Raw genomic sequence first — 17,965 nt, 5'->3', positions numbered from 1 at the left:
TGTCTCAAATAGAGGTTATGACAATTTATATTTCTACCACAATTTATGAGAGTGTTCTTTCTCTCACATCCTTATCAAAGCAGTATATAATCAAACTTTTGAACTTTGCCAATTTGATAGGTGAAAAGTGGTACTCCAGTAGTATTTTTTTTTAATATTTATTTATTTGGTTGTGCCAGGTCTTAGTTGCAGCCCATGAGCTCCTTAGTTGCGGCAGGCATGCTCCTTAGTTGTGGCACATGGGCGCCTTAGTTTTGGCATGTGAACTCAGTTGCGGCATGTGGGATCTAGTTCCCTGACCAGGGTTCAAACCTGGGCCCCCTGCCTTGGGAACATGGAGTGTTAACCACTGCACCACCAGGGAAGTCCCAATCCAGTAGTATTTTAATGTGCCTTTTTAACTGTTTTTGACATCCAGTATAATAGATTTCAGTCCAGGTTGTTCATTAGAATGGTCAATCTTTTTTTTTTTTTTTTTTTTTTGGCGGCACCACGCCGCTTGTGGGATCTTAGTTCCCCGACCAGGGATCGAACTCACTCCCCCTGCAATGGAAGCGTGGAGTCTTAACCTCTGGACCACTGGGGAAGTCCCAGAATGGTCAATCTTAACATGAACAATTTCATATGTTGAAGGTTTGCTCTTCTTCGGGCAGGATGTGTTACAGTTCTTATTGGAAAAAAGAACTTACATTTTTATCTCACTATTAAAAGTTCCTTTTTCAAGGAAGCACCTGATAATTATTTGAGTAAGCATTGTTAATTTTTTTAGTCATATGTATTAAAATGTAATTTTCACCAGCAAAATTAAATTCAAATATTATTTTATGATAAATTCAAAATATTTTTAAGTAGATCTTTTTTTAAATACCAAGGGGTTTTTATTTAAGTCATGTTGACAATTATTCAAAACCTTGGTCCGCCAATGTGTTTACATGTTCATTGAGAAGAAACCTGAAGTATGAAGTAGTGGCAATTTTATTTTCATAGTATCTATGGACGGGACAATTATAATTTATGTAGTAGATAGAAGAAATAAAGGGGAATGTAAAACATTATTTTATGAACAAAATATCAAGTATTTTCTTAACGTGCTTAAATTGAATGATATTCTTAAATAGTTTATTTTATATTCATCTGCTGAACTAAACAAGATCGCTCACTTTCTAGGGTTGACTCATCAAGATTTTTTTTTTCCAGGTTGAATTTCAGGCAGGATCTGAAGGCCAACTTCTTCCTCAGCATTATCTAAATGATCTTGATAGTGCTCTAATCCCTGTGATCCACGGTGGGACCTCCAACTCTACTAGTTTACCATTAGAAATAGAATTAGTATTTTTTATTATTGAAAATCTTTTTTAGTGAAAGTACGTGAGTCGTATTATATTGCAAACTGATTTGTTAAAACTAACTCCAGCACTAAAGCTGAAATGCCACAAACACTAAAAGTAAATATGTTTGATATTTGAAACATGTTAAGCTTTGCTTTTTAGGCAGGAATGATCTTTTAAAAATCATTAGCACAATATTAAATATCCAAAAGCTTAAGAGATGCACAGTTTTTGAAGCTTTACACTTTACAAGTACTGAAGAAGACAAGGATTTCTTCTGTCTTTAAAAAATTTGTAGCATTTAACTGTGTTATTTAAATGCTAAGCCAAAGTATCTGCACTTAGGTATACCTCTTTATGCCAAGAATGATTTTAATGAAGGCTCTTTTCAGATGTAAGCTTATGAAGGAACTACCTTTTTTGTTTATATGCCAGTTAAATTACTGGTTTCTAAAGTCTGTTAAAAATGTATTTCAATGGCACAGACCAGTTTCCAGATCTTAGACTTATATGGTAATTCTTTGAATAAGGCAGATAACTTATTTGTATAATTGGAGTGGAGACCTACCTCCATGATTAGATAAACTGATTGTTTGCATTAAAATTTTGAATTTTGCCTTTTTTCTTTTCAAATTATTATTTTATATATACCTATATGGTTTTCTCTTTATTAAATGGGTATTCTTAAAGTAATTGTGGGTGCTTCAGGATTTTGTGCTTCTATAATTAAGTATATTGTTTTTATAGCAAGAACATGTGATTTGGTATGTGTTTTATAAATCTTTAATAATTTATAAATAGGTAATATTTTTGTATTGCAGTGCATTATTTTTCCTCCTTTCCTTCCAAAGTATACCACTGTATATACCACTTCTAAGAGTGACTGACGACAGGCCAGATGACCCTTGAAGTAGTCATTATGTAGCAATAAATGAAGCCTGAAACAGGTGTTTTTTTAACTTCTTTAAACCTTAAAAGTTTCTTGGCAAGCCTACATATTTTCATTGACACCAATGTATTAAATATAAATTTTAATGAACTACTTACTTTTGCATATTTTAAATTCTTTATATGGTAGTTATTTTTTATAACAGGATATTAACATTAGTTAAATTCTATGTATTTGAAACTGTTACAGAACTTTCTTCTTTACTTCAAATAGAAAGAAATTTTTAAAGTACGTTGTGTTAAAAAAAGTAATGGTCATATTTTAGTTAATCCTGTCAACTAACTTATTTAAAATAATAATCATTATTTTAATGCTTTTTTTATTCTAATGTGTAATATATATGTTTTTGTATCAAAAACACTCCTGTGTCTCAAGAAAAAGAAACTACACTAAATAGCCCTGTTTTAAGAAAGTATTTATGAAGCATCTCAACCTGAAGATGAAGTCAGGGTTATAACTCAGGTTCTTAGGTCTCAGGCTAGGAAAAAACTGAGAATTTGAATCAGTTTGGTCATATGATTCCTACTGAATCACATCTGTGGTACTAGCCAAAGACACAGCATGGAGGAAAATATCAGTCTTTTGGAAGTAACTACTTCATAAATAATGTAAAGTGTTGCAGACATTAAATAAAATTAAGCAACATGTAATAACTTGTGAAATTTGTTGACATCATAAGCAATTGCATATCTAACTCAACTTGTTTTCTTTATATTTTTGTTTATTTTGCAGTATAAGTTAAGGGCACAATCTATGAATACTGAAGTTACTTTAAAATAACCAGAAGGTAGAGGACTCTTCCCATGATGGGATAGTTTTGGATTTGTTTCCCTAAAGTCTCTACATTTAATAAAAATTGGAGTTACTGTGCCTTTGGAGGCACGTTTTAAAGTATTCTTTGTAGATGTACAATATGTTTCTGAATGCATTTGGTCATGTTCTTCCCATTGATAATTTAAAATTTTAATTTTTTTAAAGGTGAAGAAACAGAATGGTTCTTTGTACTCAGTCTGCAATGATCTATTTTTGGTCTATGCCTTTTAAGAATACTGTCTTTCCAGAATTTTGAAATATTAAGTAAAATTTAGCCCATTTGCTTTTGCAGCAATCCAGCAGACTTAGTATATGCATATATGCTTGCTATACGCAGAGCACTTTAGTAGGCTTCATTGATTGAAAGATGAATAAAATAGTTCTTTCCCTCTTGGAGATGAATGTGTGAAGCAGATAATTAACAAAGTAAAAGTAGTTTCTAAAATAGAGATATGACTTCTGAGTAGCTGGTTGGAAAACAATCCAGGAGGATAGCCATACCAGTAATGAGAAGGTGTGGGCGTTAAACTTGTCTAGGCAAGAGCTGAAAATCTGAAGAGTCAGTAATATGTCAAAACATTCAACTTTCCCTTTTAAGGCAATTTACTTTAAAGAGTCTTCTGTGTTGTGTGAATATCTTACCTTATTTAATCATAAAAGTCATAATCATAAAAATCATAATTTAATCATAAAAGTAGTAGCCTGACTATGGTGTCTCAATTGCCTAAGTTTATAACAGCCTAGATTTAAATATTGTTTTATAAGTAAAGAATACAACTCTTCTTTTTTTAATAGTAATATAACTTTGATAACTTGACTCAAATTTTAAAAGAAAATATCTTGAAATAAACCGGAAACCTCTAAACAGTCCTAGGTTTTAATTTTTTTCTTTGTGATTAAAAAAAATGCTTCATATGTGTAATATATAAACATTCAAAAATCAGAAAGAAATGTTAAAAACTTAATATAAGCCTTACTACCCACCTTGTATGCATCTACCTTGTTCTTCTCACTCTCCAATCTCAATAAGAAGTGATTTTTATTATTGTGTATCTTTCCAAGGTTTAGGTGCAGTAGCAGCAAATATATTTTTATTATCTCCCCTCATTTTTTATACAAAATATAGTGCGCTGTTTACACTGAAGAACACAATGTCATCTCAATTACTTTGATTTATGTGGCTTCTATTTAGAATCTTAAAGTTTTCACTGCTTCTCCACCCACTGTGTAATTGATAAAAGCAATCTTAATTGCAGAAAAGCAAGAAGAAAATCTATTACTCGAATTATGACCATATGTTTCCATAGGAGGACTGTTTTTCTTATAACAAATTTTTATGAAAATACTTGCAATGTTATTTTTTATTTGAGCTATATTTAAAACCTTTATTTTTTTTCCTACCCAACACTAAACCTCACCATCTAAATTTATCTTTTACCACTTAATTGACATTGGTGTTCTTTTTGTTTTTTTTTTACATCAGATTTTTAGTAGTTTTAAATCTTCTCTTTATATTCTGTGTTTTGGATTTAGCTTGGAATGATACACAATTTAATATTTAACACCTTTTGGGAAACATTTTCTGTATTTGCATTGATAAAATTACAGCCATATTTTCATGCTTTTTACAAATGAAGAAATAGGACTAATTCAAGAGCTTTATTATGAACCTCCAAATATAGTAAAGTTTTTTTTTCTTTCTTTTTTTGTTCTTTTGGTAAAATAAGGTGCTCACCAGCTTCCAAGATAGCCCACAATGATCCCTGCCTCTTGGTTATTCACACCCTTGTGTAGTCACCTCCCACACTGTACCACTGTTGGTCTTTGTGACCAACAGAATATGGAAGAAGGGATGGGATGTCATTTCCAATATTATGTTATAAAAGGTTCTATGGCTGCCATCTTTGGTGTATTTCTCCCCACTCACTGTCTTCATTTCATCCCTCTCTCCCCACCTCTCCCTCCCTGTCTGTCTGTCTCTTTCTCTTTCTCCTTCTCTTTCTATTGAGTCACTCATTCTTGGGGAAGCCAGCTGCCAGGCAAGTGGAAGGGGATCCTCCAACCCAGTCAAGCCTTCAGACTGCAGCCCCAGCCACAGTTTGACTGTAGCCTCATGAGAATCACCCAACTAAGCCTTTCTCAGATTTCTGAATCTCAGATATAAATATCTGTTGTTTTAAGCTGCTAAATTTTCTGGTGGTTTATTACATGAAGCAACTAATATTAGCTAACTAAAACAAGATACCTATATCTTAGAGCAGCTATAAGTACAAATTTCTAAAAAAAAAAAAAAGATTAATTGCTCTGAAAAAATTAAGCATAGTTCTTATCAACATTTATGGATTCCATTCCACAAGTAGTATGTGCTAAATGCAGAGAATACCAAGAGAAAGAGTAGGGTTTGGCCATGTAGGAACAAAGATGCACTTGTGGGAAACTTCCTGTTTCTGGAAATTGCATGTTAGGATATTTAGAGCTATGCCATTGATAAAAACAACCAAAGCTGATTAAAATACAAAAAGCATCTTAAAACATCAAAGAGATTTTTAAGACAGTATGGAACACCCAGTCCAAAAGTAAAGAGAAAAAGAGAAGTGAGCATGGGGCCCTAATATGACAGCCTAATGGGATAAGGAGGACAGATATCAAAGTTCAAGGCCCACACAAGATGGTGAATCTAACAGGAATTGTGAATCTAACAGAAGAACTTCCCCACAGTAGGCTGAGACTCCCTCAAAGGGTTTTGGCCTTTAGATGAGGATGAATCAGAAATATAAATTATGTAAAATTGTAGCCAAGTTTAGAATTGCCTACATCACCCAAAGACTCTTAAGCATTTAACTTGCTTTAAGGTGGTCCCCCCACACACACAAACCAAAACAAACAAAAAGAACAGGCACATAAGGAAACTAGATTCCAGAGGCAAGAATTAGTAGAAACAGTTAAATTCATATAGTCTTAGGTATTACATTTATGCTTTCTGTGTTTAAAGAAATAAAGTCAAGTGTCAAATACCTGCAGAGAGTTGGAAACTAAAAAGTGATGGAACTAATTTGGGAAGTAACTAAATACAAATGTTGCAAGAATATATAAAAACTGAACTTTAAAACTCAGTAATTAGGTTTAAAGGCAGAACAGAATATAACCAATTGGAAGGATTTATAAACTGGAATATAAATCAGGAGAAATTATCCAGAATGCAGCATGGAGAAACAAAAAGATGGAAAGATGGAAAAAACAGGAGACATATAGAGGATACAGTGAGAATTCCCAACATCTGCTTAATTAGCTGCAGAAGGAGAGGGGAGGGTAGAACAGAACAAATATTTTTAGATATCATGTAGACTTTTAAAAATTGATGAAATACATGACTCTACAGATTCAAGAAGTTAAACAAATTCCAAACAGAATAAATAAAAAGGAATCTACACATAGGCACTTTAAAATAGGAACTGCCAGCTGGCACAGAGTCCAAGGAACAGTCTGCTCTCTCTAGTCAGAGGACAGAGAAGGGGGTTGGGGGACTATGAGACAGAATCCTTTTGAATTTACTTACTTTATTCCAGGAGAGCTGCAGAAAAACAGCAGCACCCCTCCCTCCCTACCATGTGTAAACCCTATGGGGCAATGTGGACTTTTCCTGCCCTACCTAATCTAGAGACAGCAAAAAGGCAGCACCCCCCCCCCGCCTCTACCCACTGTGCAATGGTGGCAGTCAGTGCAGGGCAGAACACTAGCAATGTTGTGGGGAAGCTAAAGCTCTGCCTTCTAGCCAGAACACCAAGAAGGGGTGATCTTAGAACCAGAGAGTGTGGGGAAGATCATTGATAGGAGGGAATTGAAAAAAGGGAAACTCTAAATTTGTATATAAAATCCTGAGATCACCTCCACACTGTGCATGTGTGAAATTGACCAGAAGCAGCCAATCAAAGGTTTTGAAAACTGATCTACAGTATAGCTCACTATCCAGGTTTCAGACTAGCCACTGGGTGGTGCACAATTTGGGCAGATTAGAATGGTAGTGCAAAGTCACTGAGAACTAAATTTTTGGAACAATAGCCCACAGAAAGCAGGCCAGGATGTGTGGTGTGAACTAACTGGATTGACTGCCAGCTAAAACAAGACAAAACAAAAACACTCTTCTGAAGATTTAAACAGGACTGAGAATTTCATAATATTCAAAATATCCAGGAAATAATCGAAAATTATTCAAGATGCAAAACACTAGGGAAATCTAAGTAACTCTCAAGGGGAAAGACAATGAACAAAAACCAATTCTGAGGTAACCCAAGTGTTGGAATTATCAGAAAAAGACAAAAAATTATTCTAATGAGGTTCTACAAAGCAAAGGTAAACATTATTGAAATGAATGGAAAGATAGAAGTCTTCACCAAAGAAATCAAAGCTATAAAAAGAACCAAATGGAAATTTTAGAACTGAAGAATACAATAAAAAAATTACTGGAGATGATGGATGGAAGAGTTAGTGAATTTGAAGATACATGAGTAGAAACTATCCAGTCTGAATAACAATGAAAAAAAAAAGTGGAAAAAAATGAAGAGCTTCGAGGACATATGGGACAATATTAAAAAGTCTAATATTTGTGTCATAGGAGCTAGCTGAAAACTTCCAAAATCCCATGAGTCTGGGTTTTCATGATTCACTCAACCCTGTAAGTAAACACAGCTAATTGGATGAGTGGCAATAATGCCTGACAGATTTGTTAACTTAAAAAAGAAAATATTTAAGCAGCTAAAGGAACCAAGATATAAAGTAATTAAATTCTCAATCCTCAAAAACCCTTTAACTTCAAGCCTGAGGGCCATTTAAAATTCATTGAATTAGGGGCTTCCCTGGTGGCGCAGTGGTTGAGAGTCCGCCTGCCGATGCAGGGGACACGGGCTCGTGCCCCGGTCCGGGAAGATCCCACATGCCGCAGAGCGGCTGGGCACTGAGCCTGCGCGTCCGGAGCCTGCGCGTCCGGAGCCTGTGCTCCGCAACGGGAGAGGCCACAACAGTGAGAGGCCCGCGTACCGCAAAAAAAAAAAAAAAAATTCATTGAATTAAATTAGTTTTTTGTTTGTTTTTAATCACAATTTAGGGAGTTAGTAGGATCCCTGGTTTTATCATTAAATTATGTGGAAGTAGGAATCCAGTGCAGAGACTCCCAATTTGGCAGATGACATTTAAACATATTTTGTCTGCTGAACTGCAGAATAAATCCAGGAGAGGAATCAAAGTAAGTAGAAGCTATCAATGTAGGCATATTTAAAAAGAAATTTGAGGCAACCAGAGAGTAAAAATTGACTGCTTTATAGTTACGAGAATTTGCAACTGGGCTAGCAGAAAACTTGTCAATAACAAAACAGAAGTCAGAAAACTATAAAATATATACATTTAATATATATAAGTGCTAAGTGGAAAGTAAATTCTAAGGCTAGCTACACTCTTATTCAAGAGTGAATTGTATGTACTGAATCAAAGGTCACCCACAGATGACCTCATCTTATTCCACTCCTCTAATACACATAATCTCACCACCTCTACCCAGATTGGGTTAATCAGAACTAATATTATACCATTAATTCCTCTTTAAATATGTCATCAAAAGCAGCTCCAGGGCTTCCCTGGTGGCGCAGTGGTTGAGAGTCCGCCTGCCGATGCAGGGGACACGGGTTCGTGCCCCAATCCGGGAAGATCCCACATGCCGCGGAGCGGCTGGGCCCGTGAGCCATGGCTGCTGAGCGTGCGCGTCCGGAGCCTGTGCTCCGCAACGGGAGAGGCCACAACAGTGAGAGGCCCGCGTACCGCAAAAAAAAAAAAAAAAAAAAAAAAAAAAAAGCAGCTCCAAACTATCAGGTCAATGCCCATTTTTCACATTCTGATCTTCATAAGGCTCTGTACATCTTCTTTCTTCAGTGTACCATATACCCTTAACACATGAAACCCTTCCTTTGTGCAAAAAGATTAAAAGTAATTAGACATATATTTGCTATAAAATTTTCCAAACACTCAAAAGTAGAGAAAATGGTATGATGAAACTCCATATACCCTACCTATAACAATCCTCAGATTCAACAATTATCAAGATTTTCCACTTTTGCTTCATCTATCTCTTTATTTCTTTGCTGGAGTACTTTGAAGCAAATCTTAGACATCATTATCTCATGCCACATATTCCACTATGTAGTTCTAAAAAATGGACAGTGAAGAGTAATTTTAATTGAGCCAGTTACTGTAAAATCTATGAAAATATTGACCTAATACGGTTATCAATAGGCCATAAAAACTTTTGTACTGCAACTGATACAATCTAGAATGTGAAAAGACAACCTGCAAAATGTAAGAAAATATTTGTAAATCATATATCTATTAAGGGACTTGTAGTCAGACTTTATAAAGAATTTTTACAATTCAACAAAACCTCCACAAATAACCTAATTTTAAAAATGTGCAAATAATTTGAATAGACACTCTCCAAAGAAAATATATAAAAAGCCAATAAGCACTTGAAAATATGTTCAACATTATTAGTCACTAGCGATATACAAATAACGACCACAATGAGATGTTGCTTCGTATCCATTTGGATGACTATAAACAAACAGATAATAACAAGTATTGGTGAGGATGTGGAGAAATTGGAACCCTCATACACTGCTGGTGGGAATGTAAAATGTTGTATGTAGCTGCTTTGCAAAACTGGCACTTCCTCAAAAAGTTAAACATAGAGTTACCATATGAACCAGCAATTCCACTCCTATGTATATACCCAAGAGAAATGCATCTGCATAATTCCACACAGAATTTGTACAAGAATGTTTATAGCAGCCAAAATTCATTGGTTGCCAAAAAATGGAAACAATGCAACAGTCCATCCATTAATTGATGAATAGACAAATAAATGTATATGAAAATAATGGAAATTTGGCCACAAAAAAATTTAACAAAGTACTGATACATGCTACAATATGAACCTTGCAAACGTTATGCTAAGTGAAAGAAGCCAGTCATAAAACACTGTATACTGTATGATCCCATTTAAATGAAATGTCGAGAACGGGCAAATCCATAGAGACAGAAAGTGGATTAGTGGTTCCTTACGGTTGGGGAGAAAGGGGAGTGACTGCTTTGGATGATGAAAATGTTCTAAAATTGATGATGTGCTGGTTGCACAATTCTGTGACTACACTGAATTGTACCCTTTAAATGTATAACATTTTGTATCATTAGGAAATGCAGATCAAATTCAAGCCAATCAATTGTATATCTCAAGAAAGATTTTTTTTAAGGTCAATGAAGTCATTAAAATTTAGTGTTTTCTGAAACTCAAGAAATCTTTTCGATTGAGCTTGAGAAAATCCAGAGCATACGGAAGCCTTATTGAAGACATATTGAAATAATTACAACTCGTCTGGAAAGACTTACGTATATTAAAATATGAAGAGTTGGGCGAGAAGGGCTACTATTTGTGCTGTGTGTGAGGTGATGTATTGTTATCCTAATTTTACAACTGACGGATTGAGTGGTATTAGAGTTACAGAACCAGAATATGGCAGTGCTGCATTGCTAATTCACGTCAGTCTGACTCCACTGGCGCTTTTTCCAGTCCCAGCTTGGCTGTGGAAAGGAGTTAAGGAGGGCAAAGAAGGCAGTGGGTGGGAGAATCCAGCTGCTAGGAGTGTTTCTGAGTGAAAACCGGTAGAGAAGTCAAGAAGGGAACAGAAAACTTCCAACTTATCACTTCAGTCTCCTTATGCAGAAACGCTCATTTTTATGGAGATAGGATTTCATGTCATTTTTTAGGATGCTACTAAAATTAAAAAGAGAAAATATATCCAATTTGGAAATTCGTACCCCACAGCAGCAACTTGGCGTCTCAACCCAGCTTCTGTCTTCCCTGACGCCGCGTTCTTCATTACTACTCATTTCCTGACTACCTTTCAAAGGAGCAACGCGCGCGACACTAGGACGCGAAAACCATCCGGGAAGACCTCGGGCTGGCGAAACTCGAGCCGCCGCCTCTGCGCGTGCGCACCGCTCCTCGGCCCCTTCCGCCTCCGCTTCGGAAGCTCCTCCTAGGCGGCCGTCGGAGGCCACGGCAAGGTCTCTTCTCTGTAGAGTCGGGTTTTCTCGCCATCTGTGGTGGGTCTTCGGCGGCACCCACCGCTCAGCGCCTGCGCAGACTGAGGACCACGGTCACCATGACAGCGACCGCCGGGGCCCCTGGTAAGCGGGGCTCCCGAGTCTCCGGGTCTGGGAAGGTGCTCCACACAGTGGGCTTGCAGTGGACGTTTTCTCCGGCCCGCTGCCGTGGTTGGGGGCCCTTTGAGAGACTCCTCTGGCGGCACTCCTTCCTTTTCTGGATCTCGTGGTCCGCGTTCTCTACGTTCTCCCAGAATCAAGCGGCCGAGAGCCTTGGTTCCCGGCGTGGGCGGTAAAGAAAAGCTTTTGGGGTGGCAAAGAATGGCAAGAATATTCTGACATTTTGTAAAGGAGCTTTGTTTGTTTGTTTGTTTGTTTGTTTTAAGATCAGTTTTAGGTTCCTGGGAATATTGAGCGGAAGACACGGTGATTCTCCATATACCCCTACCTGACATACGCATAACTTCCCCACATCAGCCTCCGCCACCAGAGTGGTACTTTTGTTACAATTGTGAGCCTACACTGATGCATCGTAATTACCCAAAGTCCACACTTTACATTAGGGTTCACTCTTGGTGGTGTACGGTCTGTGGGCTTAAACAAATGTATAATGAATTACACGTTCCATGGTAGGGTATCATACAAAATAGTTCCACCATCCTAAAAATCCTTTGTGCTGTACCGACTTATCCTCCTCCCCCCAACCCCTGACAACCACTGATCTTTTTACTGTCTCCATAGTTTTGTCTTTTCCAGAATGTCATGTAGTTGGAATTATACAGTATGTAGCCTTTTCACATTGGCTTTTTTTCACTTAGTAATATGCGTTTAAGCTTTCCGGGGAAAGACACGGGTCTTTTCATGGCTTGAGAGCTCATTCCTTTTTAGAGAGCAATAATATTCTGTTGTCTTGCTGTACCACGGTTTATCCATTCACCTACTGAAGGATATCTTGGTTGCTTACAAGTTTCAACAATTATAAATAAAGCTGCTGTAAACATAAGTGTGCAGGTTTTTGTATGGACATAAGTTTTCAACTCCTTTGAGTAAATATCAAGGTGTATGATTGCCGGATTGTATGGTAGGAGTATGTTTGATTTTGTAAGGAACTGCCAAGCTCTCTTTTAAAGTGGCTGTACCATTTTGCATTCCCACCCACAATGAATGAGAATTCCTGTTACTCCACATCCTCACCAGCATTTGATATATCACTGTTCCGGATTTTGGCCATTTTAATAGGTGTGTAGTTATACCCTGTTGTTTTAATGTGTTTCTCTGATGACATGGATGTGGAGCACCTTTTCATATACTTGCCATCCGTCTATCTTCTTTGGTAAGGTGTCTGTTAAGGTCTTTGGTCCGTTTTTTAATGGGGTTGTTTTCTTATTGTTGAGTTTTAAGAGTTCTTTATATACTTAGGATAATAGTCCTTTATCATATGTGTCTTTTGCAAATATTTTCTCCCAGTCTGTGGCTTGTCTTTTCATTCTCTTGATGTTACCTTTTGCAGAGCAGAAGTTTTTCATTTTAATGAAGTCCAGCTTATCCATTATTTCTTTCATGGATGGTGCCTTTGGTGTTGTATCTAAAAGGTCATTGCTGTGACGTGACCGTAGATACAAAAGTCTACGAAGGTCATGTAGATTTTCTCCTATATTATCTTCTAGGAGTTTTATCGTTTTGTATTTTACACTTAGGTTTATGATCCATATTGAGTTAATTTTTGTGAAGGTATGATGTCTATGTCTAGATTCCTTTTCTGCATGTGAACGTTCAGTTGTTCCAGCACCATTTGTTGAAAAAGCTGTCTTTGTTCCATTGTATTGCCTTTGTTCCTTCATCAAAGATCAGTTAACTGTATTTATGTGGGTCTATTTTGGGACTCTCTGTTCTGTTCCATTGATCTATTTGTCTATTCTTTCACCAAAACCACACTATCTTAATTACTGTAGCTTTATAGTAAGTTTTGATGTTGGATAGAGTCATCACTTCATTCTTCTCCTTCAATATTATGTTGACTATTCTGGGTTTTTTGCCCTCCACATACACTTTAGAATCAGTTAGTCGATATCCACAAATTAACTTGGTGGAATTTTGATTGGAATTGCTTGAATCTATAGATCAAGCTGGGAAGAACTAACATCTTGACAATATTGAGTCTTCCTATCCATGAATATGGACTATCTCTCCATTTATTTAGTTCTTCTTTGATTTCATTCATCAGAGTAGTTGTCCTCATGTTGATCTTGTACATATTTTGTTAGGTTTATACCTAAGTATTTTGGTTTTGTGGGTTTAATGTAAATGGTATTGTGTTTTCATTTCAAATTCCACGTTCATTGCTGGTAAATAGGAAAGCAATTGACTCTTGTGTATTAAACTTGAATCCTTCAACCTTGCTATAATCACTTGTTAATTCCAGGAGGTTTTTTTTTTTTTTTTTTTTTTGCAGTACACCGGCCTCTTACTGTCGTGGCCTCTCCTGTTGCTGAGCACAGGCTCCGGATGCACAGGCTCAGCGGCCATGGCTCACGGGCCTAGCCGCTCCGCGGCATGTGGGATCTTCCCGGACCAGGGAACGAACCCGTGTCCCCTGCATCGGCAGGCAGACTCTCAACCACTGCACCACCAGGGAAGCCCAATTCCAGGAGTTTTTGTGTTGATTCTTTTGGATCCTCTGCATAGACAACCATATCTTTGTGAACAAAGCAGTTTCATTTCTTCTTCCCAGTATGTACACCTTTTATTTCTTTTTGTTGTCTTAGTGCATTAGCTGGTACTTCCAGTATAATGTTGAAAAGGAGTGGCGAGGAGGGAGGAGTATTACTTTTTGAGATCTTGGTTGAAATGAAAGGAATGTGACATTTACCTGACCCATAATTTCAGCAGATGAAATGAGGAATAGTTTGAGCAGTCCTATTCTTCTTTGGCAATTGGGTGAGGATAGGAAATGTAGACAAAGTGATGTGTCCAAGCATTATTCCAGCTTTTTTTTATGTAGCCTTTAGAAGCTGGTAATTAGTGTGTCTCTGTTGTTTGACCCCAGAGTTAGAGGTGGGTTTCTTTTTTTTCACTTTTTAAAAATTGAAGTATAGTTGATTACAGTGTTGTGCCAATCTTTGCTGTACAGCAAGGTGACTCATTTATACACATATATACATTCTTTTTTTATATTCTTTTCCATTATGGTTTATCCCAGGAGATTGCATATAGTTCCCTGTGCTATACAGTAGGACCTTGTTTATCCATTCTAAATGTAATAGTTTGCATCTACCAACCCCAAACTCCCAGTCCATCCCTCTCCCTCCCCCCTCCCCCTTGGCAACCACAAGTCTGATCTCTATGTCTGAGTCTGTTTCTGTTTTGTAGATAGGTTCATTTGTGCTATATTTTAGATTCCATGTATAAGTGATGTCATATGGTATTTGCCTTTCTCTTTCTGACTTACTTCATTTAGTGTGATAATCTCTAGTTGCATCCATGTTGCTGCAAACGGCATTATTTCATTCTTTTTAAAAAAATAAATTTATTTATTTATTTTTAATTTTATTTTATTTTTGGCTGCGTTGGTCTTTGCTGCTGCACACAGGCTTTCTCTAGTTGCGGCCAGCAGGGGCCACTCTTTGTTGCGGTGCACGGGCTTCTCAGTGCAGTGGGTTCTCCTGCTGCGGAGCACGGGCTCCAGGCGCACAGGCTTCAGTAGCTGTGGTACAAGGGCTCAGTAGTTGTGGCTCACTGTCTCTAGAGCACAGGCTCAGTAGTTGTGGAACACGGGCTTAGTTGCTCCACGGCATGTGGGATCTTCCCGGACCAGGGCTCGAACCCATGTCCCGTGCATTGGCAGGCAGATTCTTAACCACTGCGCCACCAGGGAAGCCCTATTTCATTCTTTTTTTATGGCTGAGTAGTATTCCGTTGTATACATGTACCACATCTTCTTTATCCATTCATCTGTCAATGGACATTTAGGTTGTTTCCATGTCTTGGCTATTGTAAATAGTGCTGCTGTGAACATAGGGGTGCATGTATCTTTTTGAGTTATAGTTTTGTCTGGGTATATGCCCAGGAGTGGGATTGCAGGATCATATAGTAATTCTGTTCTTAGTTTTCTGAGGAACCTCCATACTGCTGCACCAACTTATATTCCCACCAACAGTGTAAGAGGGTTCCCTTTTCTCTATACCCTCTCCAGCACTTGTTATTTGTAGACTTTTAATGATGGCCATTCTGACTGGTGTGAGATGGTACCTCATTGTAGTTTTGATTTGCATTTCTCTAATAATTAGTAACATTGAGCATCTTTTCATGTGAGTATTGGCAATCTGTATGTCTTCTTTGGAGAAATGTCTATTAAGGTCTTCTGCCCATTTTTTGATTGGGTTGTTCATTTTTTGTTGTTGAGTTGTATGAGCTTTTTGTATATTTTGGATATTAACCCCTTGTTAGTCGCATCATTTGCAAGTATTTTCTCCCATTCCGTGGGTTGTCTTTTCACTTTTTTTTATGGTTTCCTTTGCTGTGCAAAACAGTTAGAGGTGTTTTAAGCCAGGCAGTTCTACTCCAGAAGGTTACAGTATCTTTTACATAAACATAAGTAGTCACATCAGACAGTTTTGGTAATACATTCTTTTTTCAGTTTAAAATTTTTCCTGATTGTAAACATAATACATGCTCATTATAGAACATTTATACAGTAAAGTATATTGAAATAGGAAAACAATTTACATAGTGCCCATATTCAGAGATAGTTAACCATTAGTTAACTTTTTGGTATATTTTCTGAAAATCCTGACTTTTAAGAAAATATAGGGAATTCCCTGGTGGTCCAATGATTAGGACTCTGCACTTCCCCTGCAGGAAGCCTGGGTTTGATCCCTGGTGGGGGAACTAAGATCCCATAAGCCGTGTGACATGGCCAAAAAAGGATACATATAGTTAAGATTGTAGTATACATGCTACCATATACTGTGTTCTCATTTTTGTTCTTCTCCCACTTTTTTTTTAAACATACAAACTAGTTTTTTAGAGCATTAGTTTTTAGTGGCTTAGCACAACACAAATTTATTATCTTATAATTCAGGCGGCCAGAAGTCTGAAATGGGTCTCAGCTAAAAATCAGTGTCAGCATGGCTGCATTCCTTCTAGAGGCTCTAGGGGAGAATCAGTGTCCTTGCCTTTTACTATCCTCTAGAGACTGCTTGAATTCCTTGGCTCATGGTCTCATCCTCCATTTTCAAAGCCAGCAGTTGCTGGTCAAGTCTTTCTCACATTGCATCACACCAACACTAACTCTCCTGCCTTCCCTTTCACTTACAAGGATCTTATAAGACGCTTAATGTGATTAAATTAGGCTCACCTGGATAATCCAAGCTCAGAGTCAACTGATTAGCAACTTTAATTGCACATGTAACTTTAATTCGCCCTTGCTGTGTAACAACCTATTCACAGTTCACAGATTAGGATATAGACATCGTGGAGCGGGGGGTGGGGGTGGGGTGGGGGGGATCATTATTCTTCCTACTGCAGTACCTATACATATTGTTCTCCACCTTGCTTTTTTCTCACTTAACATATCTTTGAGATTATTCTATATTACACATATGGATCTGCCTCATTCTTACTAATGGCTGCATTGTGTTCCATTGCATGGATATACCATAATTTATTTAGTGAATTCACTGTTGCTGAATATTTAGGTTATTTTCACCCTTTTGCTGTTACAAACAATGCTGCAATAAATATCCTTATATCAAATGTGTCATTTCCTACATATTACAAGCATATCTGTCAATGGGATAAGTTTATGAAAGTGGAATTTCTGGGTCAAAGGGTAGATGTATTTTTCCTTTTTTTCTTTTTTTTTTTACATTTTCTTTTTTTAAAACTTAAAAAAAAATCTTTATCAAGATATAATTTGTATACCGTATAATTCACTCATTTAAGGCATAGAATTCATTGGTTTTTAGTATATTCAGAGTTGTGTAACCATCACCACAATCAATTTCAGAGCAATTTCATCACCACAGAAAGATGTAAAAATTAGGGGAGGTCACATATAGGAACTCTCTACTTTTTGCTCAGTTTTTTCTATAAACCTGAAACTGCTCCCGCTAAAAGTCTTAATTTTTAAAAATTACAAGTAATTTTGCCTTTCTCCTGGCCCTATTTTCAGAATAACAGTTTACTTAAAATAGTGATAATACCCTAGATTATAGGTAAGTAGAGTCTGAAATTCTGTGTATATGGAAAGATATATACAGTTGTGGCTAAGTGTAGGGTACAGTTTCACCCATTAACTGGGCAAGGAGAACTTTTTGCTTCAAATGTTTTTAATTTCTGGAATCATGGTATTTTATTATTAATCTGCAAGTTACCCTTATAAAAATTTTGAATTCAGTGTGTTTAGTTGGAAGGTGTCAAGGATACATCTAGCATGCACTATTAACTAACATTTAGTTTTTTTATGGTAACATGCATGATTACCATTTCTGTGAGAGTTTTGGCATATCTCAAAAACTTCATTTTTAACAGCCACATCAATTACATATTTTATCATGAGGATATACTGTGATTTAATTTTTCCCATTGTTGGACATTTCTGTTTTAGCCAGTAGTTACTGTACCTTTTTAAGATGCCTAAGTTAAACATTTAAAAAAATGATACCCATGTATTTTCATCTGAATCTGAAAGGTCTGTGACTCTCTTGCCTATGCTAAAAAGGGGCATGTG

General features: G+C 36.9%; 2 protein-coding genes and 1 long non-coding RNA gene across 3 annotated transcripts in view; 2 read left to right on the top strand and 1 right to left on the bottom strand.

The window, feature by feature from the left end:
* The window catches only part of ZFYVE16 (zinc finger FYVE-type containing 16), a 39,250-nt gene extending 37,306 nt beyond the window's left edge, over window positions 1-1,944 (top strand). The window contains exon 17 of the mRNA XM_079702372.1: window positions 1,198-1,944. Within this exon, the coding sequence (XP_079558498.1) occupies window positions 1,198-1,359 (162 nt within the window). The 3' untranslated portion in view covers window positions 1,360-1,944. The remainder of the gene's footprint in view (window positions 1-1,197) is intronic.
* Window positions 1-11,019, bottom strand: part of LOC307051801 — a 36,356-nt gene extending 25,337 nt beyond the window's left edge. Inside the window, exon 1 of the long non-coding RNA XR_013810840.1 lies at window positions 10,948-11,019. This is a non-coding gene — a long non-coding RNA (uncharacterized lncRNA). The remainder of the gene's footprint in view (window positions 1-10,947) is intronic.
* Window positions 11,020-11,294: 275 nt separating this feature from the next.
* Window positions 11,295-17,965, top strand: part of FAM151B (family with sequence similarity 151 member B) — a gene marked incomplete at its 5' end in the record, with an annotated part of 32,113 nt that continues 25,442 nt past the window's right edge. Inside the window, one exon of the mRNA XM_079704092.1 lies at window positions 11,295-11,319. Coding sequence (XP_079560218.1) covers window positions 11,295-11,319 — 25 coding nt within the window. The remainder of the gene's footprint in view (window positions 11,320-17,965) is intronic.

Source organism: Hyperoodon ampullatus (genome assembly GCF_949752795.1).
Source record: "Hyperoodon ampullatus genome assembly, chromosome: 4".
In the NCBI taxonomy this organism is placed as follows: Eukaryota; Metazoa; Chordata; class Mammalia; order Artiodactyla; family Ziphiidae; genus Hyperoodon; species Hyperoodon ampullatus.
Note: the sequence above shows the minus strand (reverse complement) of the source record. Positions and strands in the feature narration are given on the sequence as shown.